This window comes from Tarenaya hassleriana, unplaced genomic scaffold, assembly GCF_000463585.1.
Source record: "Tarenaya hassleriana unplaced genomic scaffold, ASM46358v1 Cleome20, whole genome shotgun sequence".
Taxonomy (NCBI): domain Eukaryota; kingdom Viridiplantae; phylum Streptophyta; class Magnoliopsida; order Brassicales; family Cleomaceae; genus Tarenaya; species Tarenaya hassleriana.
This window is the reverse complement of record NW_010965373.1, coordinates 2084269-2098211: the sequence shown is the minus strand read 5'-3', so window position 1 is coordinate 2098211 and position 13943 is coordinate 2084269. Positions and strand designations below refer to the sequence as shown.

Here is a 13943-nt window from a genome sequence, read left to right as displayed (position 1 = left end):
CGTTTAATTATATCTAACAAAAAAGTTATCGATTACAAAATATTTTTGGTGGATGAAATATTATTTCACTAAATTTTGTAACCTTTTAACTTTCAATATTCTTGTTATGACATAATTATGTACGTGATTTGTTCATGAATCGGTCATTGGGTTGCCACGGTCTAGTTTTATGCATATATATAACTCTAAATTTAGTGAGGTTTGAATTCTTGATATAATGGGTATATTTATTTTTAGAAAAAGGAGACGTGAAAACTTTTATATTTTAGTTCAATTTTCTATTTTCTTTTTTTTTTTGTAAAGAAAATTACAACTATTTTTCTTTTATTTTACAGAAAACTTATAAAATTTATTTATGTCATATATATATATATATATGAATCGATATTGACGGACGTCTATAAAATTGGAATATATGATATTTCACAATTGAGAGCACTTGCACCATATATATTTTAATGACCTAACAAATCCTATCTCCTAACCTTCAAATATTTTTAATAGAATGATCCACAAAAATATCATATGTTCAAGTAAAAATGAGATAATATTTGTATTCTAAAACTGTAATAATTTTTGTCACAATTGTGACGTTTTTAATAAACACATGACAAACGAACTAATGACTTAATGGTACTTTTTTTGTGTAATTACAAAATAATATTTTGCATAATCAAATTTTCATGTATTTTAAATTCGTTTTTTTCTCTATTAATAGTTAAACTCTTAATAATAATATCACTTTTCGTATATATTTTTAAGAAAAGAAAACGCGTAGGACCAAACAAAAGATTATATTTCATTCCAGAAGTAAGATTTTTTTCCACTCATCCGCCAGTGTGAAATAGCTGGAACTTTTGCATATTTTGTAAAATAATATTTTGGATATTTAGAATTCGAATGAAAATTAAATAAGACATGATAAATTATTATTATTATTATTATTATTATTATTATTATGTAAATACAAATGGGCTTGTTCATGAAATCCCATCCGAAGTCTAAAAAGGGTCCATCCCTCTTTCAAAAGATAATTTCATTTAATTATTTACATGGCATTTTCTTGTTTTTGTTTTAAAAAAAATAATTTTGAGTGATGATTTTTGATGTTTTAGTGCTTAGAGTTCTCTTTTAGTTCTAATAAATTATTTACTTGAATAAAATTTGGTAAAGCAAAAAAATATTAGATATAATAAATATCTAGATGTTAGGTTTATATATCGGATTATTTCATGGTAGAAAATAAATACTAATGTCCAAACCAATTTTTGCCTTTCTTCAGATCCTATGAACCTAACGAATGTAGCTATATGGCTCTGTACTTCACAATAAATAAATATATGTGAAACTTCCCAAAATAAAAAAATAGGAAATGAAATAAACATGCATCCATTAATGTTTAACATTTAAAAAAATAGTTAGAAACATCGAATTGCAAGTGTATTGATGATATACATAAACATCCATAACTTTCATCGGTCTTGCAGCGTGGTACATGTTGCCCATAACATCGCATGTAATCGTTATGTACGAGAATGTTGCATTGAATTTGTAACCCACTCTTCAGTTGAGATTCCGTATTCAATTCTCAAAATGCATTATCACATTTCAGATTCGGTTTGTTTGGTTCGATTTGAGGGTAAGTGAAACAAAACTGGATCCGGTTTCGAACCTTATTAGATTTGGTTTTGGTTTTATCCGGTTTGTACGATAAATTACACATTGGATTTGGTTGGGTTCGACCAAAATGTAATCGAAATGTCAATCCCCTGACGAATTGTTAGGAATATGATTGAAGATGTTCTTAACGTGTGTAGATAAATGTTTATACGAAAGGCATTTCGTGTGAACTTTTGACTGTCGATAAAATGGTGTCATCATGACCGTCGATTTTGAGATATGATCTGAATCGTCCATTCTCAGAAGAATCTCGACCATGGATCTTGTAATAGGATCTAGAGCGTCCATTAGAAGATGCGCAATCTAGGCCATCGATCATGGCATGAGATCTCGACCGTCGGTCCAAGATGAACTTGACAGGCTCTTGCCTCTTGGGCCCATCCGAGAAATACCGGATTTGGATCTAAATTTGTAGGCCCAAACAAATTCTGGGAATTTTGGGCTGAGTTTAAATTAGGCTTTTATCCGGTTTGAAAATCCGATTTAATTAAAAGAAATAAATGCAAAAAATAAAATTTATCAATACAAACAAATAAGGTTTTAAACGGGTCGGGTCGGTTCAGTACGCCCCGGTCAAAATCCAAACCCGAAAATCAGATTTTTATATATTTATCAATATTATTTTAACCATTCTTATTTCTCCATATATTTACACTCTTTTCCAATACCTTTCATAATTTGTTACTAAAGAAAATTTCATATAAGTATATCAACTATAACAAATAAATATATAAACTTTTAATTTTATCTAATTAATATCTCAAATATTAAAATATTTTAAATTAATAGTTTAGATTATTAATTACTATTGATTTTGTGAGTTGAAATATTTTAACATTTAAAATATTCTAATATTTAAAGTATTAATTAGATTAAATTAAAATTTTAGATATTTATATGATATATTTATATATAAAACAAGATCGTATATTATCCGATTTTTTTTATAATAACATTTTTATTAGATTCGTGAATTTATCTGGAACTTTTTAACTTATATAATATATATTAATATTAATATAAATATCGTCTCGTAGAATTTTATCGGGTCCATTTAACCAAAAAAAATAAAAATTTATCGGGTCGCGAGTGTCAGCTCCGGGACTATCGCGGCGGCTTCAAACGACCAAAAAAGCCCATTCTACAGTATTAACGTTGACTTTCTGTGTCCCTCAGCGAATCGCATCGCTCTGTTACTGTGCACCTCACCGTCTCAGATCCCAACCGGCGCCCCAGATTGGACCCGCAAGGCAGATCCTTCCCTGAAAATTCTTCGAGATTCGCACTTCCCTGTTTCATTTATCTTCTTCTTCGTCCTCATCCACTGTTTGCGCTCAAGCTTTCTCCAGGTACGTCCCTTCTTCTTCTTCCGGATTTAGTCTGTGATCGTTCTGTATTTTTTGGGTATATTTTTTCTGGCTTTTCGAGATTTTCGAGAAGTGCCTCTGCTCTTTCTCCGTTAGATTTTGCTACTTCGTCACGTGGGATCTGATTTCCCTAATTTTAAGATTTTTATATATAAAAACTTGCAATCTTTGTTGTTATTTCTATATAATAACATCTTTTATAAGGCATCTAAACAAACGTGTTCTTGTTTTTATCCTAACTAGTAATCGTCGATCCGTAGAAAGAATGCTCTTGCATGTGAGATAAAATATTCCAGCTGCGTAATAAATGTGAATGCTTCTAGAACACCATTTCGAAATCATCCTTAACTAACACGTACTTAAAATGTGTTAAATATTATTCTCATATTAATTAAAGTCAAATATACTTAAAACATCTAAAATCCTATACGTAAAAAATATAAATGGCATAGAAATTAGAAATCGCTTAAAAAGAATTCTAGAAAGACGATAAGATAAACATCTTTGGAAAATGAAACGCTCCAAATTGACCGAAATAGATAATTTAGTAAGGATATAATGTTATTGTTTTATCCATAGGACCGTTAAATCCATATGATACGTATATGCATTTACAGTCAATTAAATCTATATGTTTTGTCCATTTCTTCGTCTTTCTTCTTATCCTTTTCTTTGGCTTCGGGAATATGATTTTTCTCCATTTTTTCTTTTTTTGACACGAACATCTAGAAACATTTGATTGCTGTATGTATACGTTAATTTTTAAAAATATTTTAAAATATCTTATTTTTTAAAAATATCCAATAAAATTTAAAATAATCTAGAAGATCTAAATAAAATTTTATCTTTATTAACATATTCCAAAAAATCTATAATTGTTGTGATTTAAATATATTTATGATATTTATATATAATTTTAAATTAGGATTGAAATAGATAAATATTAAATTTATATTTTTTTATATTTATAAAAATAATGATTTATTCGAATTTTTAAATAATTAAGATTTTCACAGTATATTGTTGAAAATAAGAAGTTATTGAATGTTTTTTATTTCAATATATTTTTCTACTATGATATATAATATTTCAATAATTTTATGATTTGTTTGCGCAATAATAATGATACATTAATAAATCATAAAATACATGAAAATCTTTATTTCGTTTTTAAATTTTGAATTTGTGGAATGTGAATCGACTGACGAGATAATTATTATTCCAATCTACTGGATTTGATATTTCATTTGCTCATATATATATATATATATTAATTGTTTTCTAACTTGTGGCTACAACTTATTATATATTAAATAATCTATGTTGGTTAAAAATATAATAGATGGCTATTATGCAACTATTACTACGAAGCAACAAAAAAAAAAGAATATAAAATAGGTGTAATTTTCGTATCCAATATTTTTTTAATCTGACCGACAGTAACCATTTTTGAATTTGTAATTAGATAATAAGAACAATTATGCAACATAATATTATAATAGTAGCCGGTTTTGTCCGGCGTTGTACACATGCATATTTTTTATTTTAATTTTTTACGTTTTTTATTCGTTCGTCGTAAGTGCTTAGGTATACTTAATCAGACCACAGCATTGCATTGGTCATAGATGAAAATAAGCATGTAAGGACATACCGACCTTTTATAAACAATAAAAAAATAATAATTGTTCCAAATTAGCTTAAAAAAAACGATTTTATCCGCAAAATAATCTAATAATTTTTTTAAATTATTTCATGTAAATTTTTCATTTGTTTAACCTTTCAATTTAAGTATCTAATCTTTAAAAAATTAAAGATTTGAAATGGGCCACATAAAATTTCTACATTGTCTTTTTCGACAAAAAGAAAACATTTTCTTACTAACTCCGAATATAATGTAATAAAATTTCTACATATCGATTTTAGATTTGATTTGAATTTTATTTAAATTAAATTTGGATTAAAGTTTAGTAGTAAAAACATTTTAATTATTTTAATATTCGAATTGTATTCGTTTAATTTGATTTGAAAAATGACATAAAATAACATTCTATTTATGTATAAAATATATATTATTGAATATTTCTATTGGATTCATTTTTCTATATATACCAACAGAAGTTTCCATTTTTATTTAAATGATTTTAATATAACATTTCACAAAAAGATTTTTTTTTGGCGACTGAAATATTACAGTAGATTTTTTCAGTTAACCTCTTTTTAACTGGCATTTTTTCCTTGTCAGCGAGCATACATTGATACACAAATGTGTGACAGTTTGAGCGGAGGGAAAAAAAAAAGAAAAAATAGAAAATACAAACAGTATAAATAGGGAGGAACAACAAAGAGGAACTAATAAAGCTGTCTCCTCCTCCCATTTTTTTTTTCCAGCTGATCAATTTGACTGTTTCGCCTTCCAGCTCTAACAAACCTCTCTTTCTCTCTCTCTCTCTCTCTCTCTCTCTGTTTCTCCGACCGAACACACTTTCTCTGTCTCGTTTCCCTGTTTTGTTCTTCTTCCTCCATTTCTCTGTTCTTCGGACACAAGCAGCACCCTGTGTCATTCCCATGGCGGCTAACGCTGTCACCTACTACTTAACAGAGCACCCGACGATCGTTAACTTCCGTTGGAGTCCCACCCAATCATACGCCTCCACGTGGTCCTTCCTCTTCGCCGCCGTTGCCTTCTACATCGCCGCCGCCGTCACCCTCCACCTCCTCCTCCGCCTCATCTTCATCCTCATCCGCCGCCGCGACGGCCATGGCATCCCCCTCGGCCCCATCCCCGCCGTCCACAGCCTTATAACCGCGGTTATATCCGCCGTTATCTTCCTGGGGATCCTCCTGTCGGCCGCAGCTGAGATCCGCGACACGCGGTGGCTGTGGCGGCGGCGGACTCGAACGACGGCGATCGAGTGGTTCCTCTGTTTTCCGGTGGGGACGAGACCGTCGGGACGCGTATTCTTCTGGTCCTACGTCTTCTACCTCTCGCGGTTCCTTCACCTGTTCCGTACATTCTTCTCCGTGATACGACGTCGTAGGCTTAGTCTCTTTCAGCTCCTCAACCAATCTTTTCTCCTCTGTATGTCCTTCCTCTGGCTCGAGTTCTCTCAGTCCATCCAGGTACGGTTATCTCCGGTTTAATCCGGTTTAGAGTTATTCCCTTTGGTTTTTGTTCAATTTTCCCCTGTTCGAGCTATTCTTTCGGAATATATCTTCAAATTTCATTAGGAAGCTTCGGTTTTCATCGAATTCATTATGAATTCGATGAAATGCTTGTTGAATTTTGTTATGCTTCGAAATTTAAACCGAATATTGGGACGATTGTTTTTGGTTTGTGGGCAGGTAGTGGCGATACTATTGATGACAATGTCGAACAGCGTGGTGTACGGATACAGGTTCTGGACGGGGATAGGGTTACAAGGGGCGTGTTTCCCGTTCGTGGTCTACAACAAAGCCATGTTGCTGTTATGTTTAACGGCGTGCCATATTGCCGTTCCGTGTATCCACTTGGCCAAACGCGGCGGCTGCAACGGAATCGGCGCTTGGCTTTTCAACTCCGTTCTAAACGCCGCCATCTCTCTCCTCTATCTCAAGTTCTTCGTCAAAACGCGAAGCTCTCGCGTTCACAAGGCGTCGTGAATAAGAATTAAGAAGAATAATTTTTAAAAAAAGGAGCCCTGTTTGCAATTACACACGTGGCTTTATTTTCGTAATTGAAGTGTTTTTCCATTAAGATATCTTGCTCTTAAAAGATTGGAGTGGAGATATTTCTTTCTTTTGTTGTTGTATATTAGGTGGTGTGTTTATTAGCAATTAGAGGTTCTGAAAATTTGTACAAATTTGCTAATCGACTTTTGATACAAATTTAACCGCCGTATAGAATTGTTTACAACTTAGTATGGATATTTGAATTCGTATTATGGTTCAAATCGTTTATCTTCGTATTTTGTTCAGTTCTTATAGCATACGTTAGTTCGATTCCGATTTTATTATTTACATTGGGTTCGAGTTTAATTTTTATTAATATATATTTTTAATAATATTAAATTTTACGATTTTTAATTTAAGATATCCTCGGCTAGTTTCTCTCCATGTGTTAAGATCTTGGACGAATCAAAACCAAAATATGAAATCTAGATATTCGACTAATTATTTCTCGTGTTTCAGGGTTTAGAGATGTGGGTTTATTTTGGAAATTGACAGGTTCGAATTAAAAAACTTAATTAAACACATGTAACCCATGCTAATCAAGTTTATTGGTACGTAATTGTTAATGACGGTTAGACTTCTTACAAAGTTACATCCGTATTTAATTTTTAGATTACGGATTTGGATCATTGGCAATATCTTTTATTGGAGAACTTCTCAAACTGTTTTTGTTTCCGTTATAATTTTTTAGTTTATGTAGGCCCATTTATATATATACATATATATAAATATATATATCGACTTAGTTTAGATATCTTGGATTTTGTTAATATTAGCATTTAATCGTAACAATTATCCGATTTTATTATCTATATACGAATCCGTTGTTTTCGGATATTCGTATCCGATTTGAAATATAAATAATTTTTAATATGATATCATACACATTCTAGAACAAATATTTTTCTAAGCGGAGAATTCAAAAAGGCAGAGGAGATGACTTCTTATACAATTTTCTTCATTTAATTAATGACTTTGACATTTCCATATATATTCACAACTAATGAAGAAACTTTGAACCGAAAACCTCTAATTTAAAATTTTCTTAATCCTATAGCATATATATATTGACACGTATTATAGCTGATAGCTGAAGTGGCCTCTGACTGAAATTTCCAATTTTTACCTCGAATGGGGTTGGTCAGATTCCAAACCCAAAATAGCGTTAACAATTATAGGGATTTTTGGGAAAAATTTGAACATTCGTATTTTAAAGTTTATACTGGGATTTCGAATCAAGATCGTATATTATCCGATTTTTTTTATAATAACATTTTTATTAGATTCGTGAATTTATCTGGAACTTTTTAACTTATATAATATATATTAATATTAATATAAATATCGTCTCGTAGAATTTTATCGGGTCCATTTAACCAAAAAAAATAAAAATTTATCGGGTCGCGAGTGTCAGCTCCGGGACTATCGCGGCGGCTTCAAACGACCAAAAAAGCCCATTCTACAGTATTAACGTTGACTTTCTGTGTCCCTCAGCGAATCGCATCGCTCTGTTACTGTGCACCTCACCGTCTCAGATCCCAACCGGCGCCCCAGATTGGACCCGCAAGGCAGATCCTTCCCTGAAAATTCTTCGAGATTCGCACTTCCCTGTTTCATTTATCTTCTTCTTCGTCCTCATCCACTGTTTGCGCTCAAGCTTTCTCCAGGTACGTCCCTTCTTCTTCTTCCGGATTTAGTCTGTGATCGTTCTGTATTTTTTGGGTATATTTTTTCTGGCTTTTCGAGATTTTCGAGAAGTGCCTCTGCTCTTTCTCCGTTAGATTTTGCTACTTCGTCACGTGGGATCTGATTTGTGTTGCGGTATTCGCAAGTTTCCAGATTCGGGAATGTTTGTTCCTCGATTTCTGCATGTTTTCTGTCGGATTTAATGCCTTTGCTTCTACTGAATCAGTATTGATTGAATTTGGATCCGTTTGGATAAGGTTTGATGGATTTTTTTCCGCAGAGAACCATGGTTTTTTTTTAAACGTTGTTCGCTGGTTCCTCTGTTATTTAACTCGTAGATAGTATAGTGAGCGCTCCTTCCTCCGAGGTTCAGATTTGCATCTTCGGTTCTTACGTTTGGCAGATACGTATTTCTTGATTGGTTGAGTTCTCGATGTTTTTGGGGACATTGTCGGATAATTTCTACGGCTGTTCACTCCACTGAATCTGATGCTTATGTCCTTACTGCAAAGTTTTAAACTTTTTATTCCATGGAGTTAATCTACCTTAACCATGATGTCTGAGAAGCTTGTTAACATGTCCTGTTTTTATGAAAGTAAATCATGCATTTCGATTTTCATACAATGATTTTTTTTTTTGTAGATTCCTGCATCACTTTTTTTGTACAGAGTCAAAGTGGGATCCTTTTTATTGGTTTGTCATATCTTGTACGGAGAGGAACATGCTTCATTTACGTCATTCATCGGGCTTTCTATTAGTGATCTCAGTCGGAGTGTTTTGTTGCTTCTTAGCTTCAGATTTTGTATCTTCGAGTGACACCTTCGTATAAGAATGGTATTGGGTCATTGTATATTTGTTTGATGGGTTGGTTGGTTTGGTATATGTTCATTTTTATTAATGTTATAATTTAACTTCACTGAATCTGATACACATGTTCTTGTTGTCGGGTTTGTAGTGTGTCTTAGTCCGGAGGATCTGGGAAAGATGGACGTCGCTATGGCCGTGAGTTCTGACGATTTAAAGAAACGACCCTTGACTCCGTTAAAGCTTCTGAGGGGTCTGATGATCTTAACGGTGTTTCTATCAACTGCTTTTACGTTCTTGGTGTACTTTTCGCCCGTAGTTGTTGTTGGCCTGCGGCTTCTGAGTGTACACCGATCTAGAAAAGTCACATCGTTCATCTTTGGCCTCTGGCTCGCTCTGTGGCCTTATCTGTTCGAAAAGATCAACGAGACTAAGGTGGTTATGTCTGGAGACAGAATCCCGCGAGAGAAACGTGTTTTGCTGATTGCTAACCACAGGACGGAGGTGGATTGGATGTACTTGTGGAACATTGCCTTGAGAAAAGGGTGTCTCGGCTACATCAAATATGTGCTCAAGAGCAGCTTGATGAAATTGCCCATTTTTGGATGGGGCTTTCATATTCTTGAGTTCATCCCGGTGGAGAGGAGGAGGGAAATCGATGAACCTGCTTTGCTGCGATCGCTCTCAACTTTTAAGAATCCTCAAGACCCGTTATGGCTCGCTCTATTCCCCGAGGGAACCGATTTCACGTAACTATCTGTTCCCTATTTCATTCAACATAATTGTCTAACATCAGAGTGAAAATCTCACAAATATGATAAACCTGAACCATGATTCTTTCAGGTGTTAAGTATGTAGTCCATGATTTCTTGAAACACTTTCTTTCAATTTTTCTTCTTTCAAATTATCTAAAATCTCCCTTTCTTTTGCCGTGCAGTGAAGAAAAATGCAAGAGAAGCCGAAAATTTGCAGCTGAAGTCGGGCTTCCGGCATTAACAAATGTGCTTCTACCAAAAACAAGGGGTTTCGGTATTTGCATGGAAGTTTTGCAGAACTCTTTGGATGCTGGTACATTTTCAACAACTTTTACTTTCTCGGTTTCACTTATGTCGTGGGTTTCACGGAATTATATATTTGCAAACCCGCCTTCTCTTGTCTACCGACCTCACTTTGTATAAATCCCATGACCGTAATTGATGTGAATAACATTGCAGTTATGTTACTTAAACCCGAACTTTCCTCAGCTCTGATGTTTTTCTTCCGGAAAATGCAGTCTATGATTTGACGGTAGCGTACAAGCCTATCTGTCCATCTTTCTTGGACAATGTGTTTGGCACTGCTCCTTCAGAGGTTCACATCCATGTCCGGCGTATTGCAACAAAGGAGGTTCCAGCAGGCGATCCAGAGGCTTCCGCTTGGTTAATCGATTCCTTTCGGTTGAAAGACAAACTGCTATCGGATTTCAAAGCTCAGGGTCAGTTCCCTAACCAGAGACCAGAGGATGAACTCTCGACGCTGAAATGCATCATGACTTTTGCTGCGGTAATTTCTCTGACAGCATTGTTCATTCACCTGACCTTTTCTTCGCATATCGGTTTCAAAGTGTATGTCTGTCTAAGCTGCACGTATCTAACTTGTGCAACCTATTACAAGTTCCGACCCTCTCCTCTTCTCGGTTGTTTGAGAGGAGATTCTTGCAAAGAAGTGAAAACCCATTAGCTCTTGTGTACATACATCATTCTTTTGCATACAAAGAAATAATCTGAAGGATCCAGAGCCAAAAAGGCTGTCTTTGAAGCTTTTTTTTTATAAAATTTTTCGGTTAGTTCTCTGATCAATGGTTGCTTGTTGATTGTACTCAATTTGCAACCCAGGATGCTCTTTTTCATTCTCAAATTCTTTTGACTCAATCTACTGCATCTTTTGGATGTCTATGCTTGTTGGAAACATCTACAACTCCCTTTGTCCTCGAGAAAGTTACCGACATGGATTTTCCCGTGTCGTGATATGAGAGAAGTCTGTCGCCAATATGGGCTGCAACTTTGTCAGAAGCATGTTCTGGTTTGGTCGGTTAAGGAAGTTTCTGCATGACAACCTCAGTAGGTGACGGAAGAGGCAGAAGTTTTCTGTCCAACAAACATTGTTAACCTTCTTTTGCAGATGGCGAAAGAAAGGCCAGAAGCGCGATCTCCTGCAGGGCGTAACTGCCCCTCGGGATCTTGCGAGGTAGATTCTTGTTTCTTTACAATCCATCCTCTTATGTCATGCCCTTCCTTAAAAGTGTGTCAAAATGTTGGGTCCTACCTCAGTTGATCTCCTTATCCAAAGCAGTTGCAAGAGTGAGATCATGTTTTGTGTTTGATAGACACCGACTTTCTCCGGTAAGAAACTAGAAAACGCCAAACAAGCTAATGTGGATTCTGTATTTGTATCAAACCCACATGAAAAAAGAGCTCAAAACATTATCTCTATTGATGTGATCTAAGTTGGTTCTTGTCTTAACATGGATTCATGTTTCAGCTTCACTATGAAATCACGTTTTCTGTCATGGGTCTTATCACATTGTTCTTACTTTATGATCTTTAATGTCTGTAACATTTTTCAGCAATATTCAGTGGATCTGAAAGGGAAAAAAATACAGTTGTTACAGAGCTTGACGATGATTGTAATCACATTTCTAGGCATTGAACAGACCATGTTGTATCTTTGACTTTGACATGCCTTTCGACTCAGTTGTCGGTTAAAATTTAGCCATTTATGTGGACCGACAAATGAAAATTACAGGTACTAGATCAAAATCATAATTTAAACCGGAAACAAACCGAATTGGTTGTGGATTGCAATAACAATCCATTTCAATTACGTAAACCCCGAACCGAATGCGAATTCACCGACTCGCAGGCACAACTCTTTTTTTAGTTGTTGATGCTTGATGACTTTTATTTTGGGTTTTTGGTTTTTGGATTCTATAATATTTGTAAACCCAAAAAAATAGTTTTAGTTTTTCATTGATTTTTTCACCAAAATGGCTTTTCAAATTTTTAAGAAAAAACAATTTTATAAAAATTTGAATAGTAATATTTTTATTTTTGGATTCTAACAACTCTAAAAACTCCAACCATTCAAAATCTAAGAGTTTCTAAACAATTTTTCATTGATATAAGGGTCCTACCTCTTTTGAAAATTTTGAATGCGTGGATTACGTAATAAACACGTAACCTATATCACGCGTTTAGGGTTTATAGTGCCTTCGCCGTCACGGTAGTGTTGGAGATCTGTCTTTAATGGAGTTTAAACGATGATTCCTCTGTCTGAATAAAAACATAAACATTAATTTCCCCAACTCACTAAATGCTCCAAAATAAATACATTGATCAAAATCAAATGTTTATATTTACAATCACTTTGGTATTTAACTTGTAAGATACGTTTGATTAATTTTGTTCATGGAATATCTCAAAATGAAAATCATAATTTTCTAATTTATGGGTTTATTTTCTATCAGCTCAAATGAAAAAAAACTGATGTAAGTAAACAATAAATTAAATTCATTGGCATATTGAAAATAAAAATAAAAAAGTACGTGGCGATTACGTGTAGAGGTGATAATAAAAATAAAGAAAAATACAATAGTTGTTTAAAAACAAAACAAAACAAAAATAAAAATAACAGAGGGAGGGCAGTTTCTTGCGCGGGGTAATGTCGTTTTAACGGAACTTCAGGTGAACGTGTGAAAGTGGTTAATTTCACGTCTCTCTCTCTCTCTCTTTTTATTATTTCAAGTTTTAAACTTTTAATTCACAAGCAAAAAAAAAAATACATTAATGTTTCCTCAATTTAGGTACCATTTACTGTATATTAAATTTAAATTTTATAAAATGAAATCCACACCAAGAACAAGGTGGATGTGATGAGGATTAATTTGAAGAGCCGCACAAAGAGAACAAAAATAATTTATCATATAAACGGATTCAGCATAAAGATTATTTCCCAATTTTTTATTTAATTTTGGTAGAATTTTTATTTCTCGAAATCAAGAAGTCCAAAAATTAAATTAAATTATTATTATATTTGTAATTCGGAACGATATTATAAATAGAGGGTTCGGTGGAGAGCAACTGCCAACATTCATCAGCAACAACAACGAACAGCGAAAAACAGAAATTCTCTCAGCTTTTTCAGATCAAAATGGCCATTTTCTCCAGATTTCATCTTCTGTTCTTCGCGTTCTTCACAGGTACACTCCTCTTGATCGTAATTTCACTGTTCTTCAGCTGCCTTTGACTGATTTCTCCCTCATTGATCTCAACAGAAGAGACTATTCATGCCAGAATTCGCTAAAATTTCATCATAAAATGTCTGGTTTTTTCGATTTGTGTGTTGTCATTGCATGAAAATCAATCTGTTCTTATCTGTTTCGTTCCCGATGTAACGTTTTCCGACAAAAACATTTCTCGATTCGCGTGTCATCATGACTGGCGATTCACGCTGATATGTTCTGTTTCGTTCTAACTATGTTTTCAGGTGCTTCGGCGACTGTCTTCACGCTCGAAAACAGCTGCCGGTACACCGTTTGGCCCGGCGTACTCTCCGGCAACGGTGACACCCTCGGCGACGGCGGTTTCCCTCTGCCGCCGGGATCATCCGTCAAACTCACCGGCCCTCCGGGATGGTTCTTATGTCATGCCCTTCCTTAAA

General features: G+C 34.2%; 2 protein-coding genes across 5 annotated transcripts; both read left to right on the top strand.

The window, feature by feature from the left end:
* The first annotated feature begins 5417 nt into the window (after positions 1-5417).
* On the top strand, positions 5418-6920 carry LOC104813849 (elongation of fatty acids protein 3-like). Its single transcript, XM_010541629.1, has 2 exons — positions 5418-6167; positions 6390-6920. Exons 1-2 carry the CDS (start codon positions 5613-5615, stop codon positions 6684-6686), a joined length of 852 nt encoding a protein of 283 aa, XP_010539931.1. The 5' UTR covers positions 5418-5612; the 3' UTR covers positions 6687-6920.
* A 1249-nt stretch (positions 6921-8169) lies between these two features.
* LOC104813847 (probable 1-acyl-sn-glycerol-3-phosphate acyltransferase 4) lies at positions 8170-11981 on the top strand. 4 transcript variants are annotated; one of them, XM_010541627.1, is made up of 6 exons: positions 8170-8422; positions 9397-9994; positions 10183-10313; positions 10519-10787; positions 11406-11471; positions 11851-11981. In XM_010541627.1, exons 2-6 carry the CDS (start codon positions 9426-9428, stop codon positions 11953-11955), a joined length of 1140 nt encoding a protein of 379 aa, XP_010539929.1. In that variant the 5' UTR covers positions 8170-8422; positions 9397-9425; the 3' UTR covers positions 11956-11981. The 4 variants fall into 4 exon arrangements, with proteins under 4 accessions (XP_010539929.1, XP_010539930.1, XP_010539927.1 ...); XM_010541628.1 differs by lacking the exons at positions 11406-11471; positions 11851-11981 and adding an exon at positions 11120-11398 and having other exon boundaries at positions 8171-8422; XM_010541625.2 differs by lacking the exons at positions 11406-11471; positions 11851-11981 and having other exon boundaries at positions 8176-8422; positions 10519-11076.
* The last annotated feature ends 1962 nt before the right edge of the window (positions 11982-13943 follow it).

What these genes read in the sequence shown, in the direction of transcription:
- LOC104813847 (XM_010541625.2), top strand. Translation starts at nt 9,426, where the DNA reads ATGGACGTCGCTATGGCCGTGAGTTCTGACGATTTAAAGAAACGACCC. An exon ending in CCCGAGGGAACCGATTTCAC is followed by an intron (nt 9,995 to 10,182) that starts GTAACTATCTGT and finishes TTTGCCGTGCAG; the next exon opens with TGAAGAAAAATGCAAGAGAA. An exon ending in GCAGAACTCTTTGGATGCTG is followed by an intron (nt 10,314 to 10,518) that starts GTACATTTTCAA and finishes CGGAAAATGCAG; the next exon opens with TCTATGATTTGACGGTAGCG.
- LOC104813849 (XM_010541629.1), top strand. Translation starts at nt 5,613, where the DNA reads ATGGCGGCTAACGCTGTCACCTACTACTTAACAGAGCACCCGACGATC. An exon ending in AGTTCTCTCAGTCCATCCAG is followed by an intron (nt 6,168 to 6,389) that starts GTACGGTTATCT and finishes GTTTGTGGGCAG; the next exon opens with GTAGTGGCGATACTATTGAT.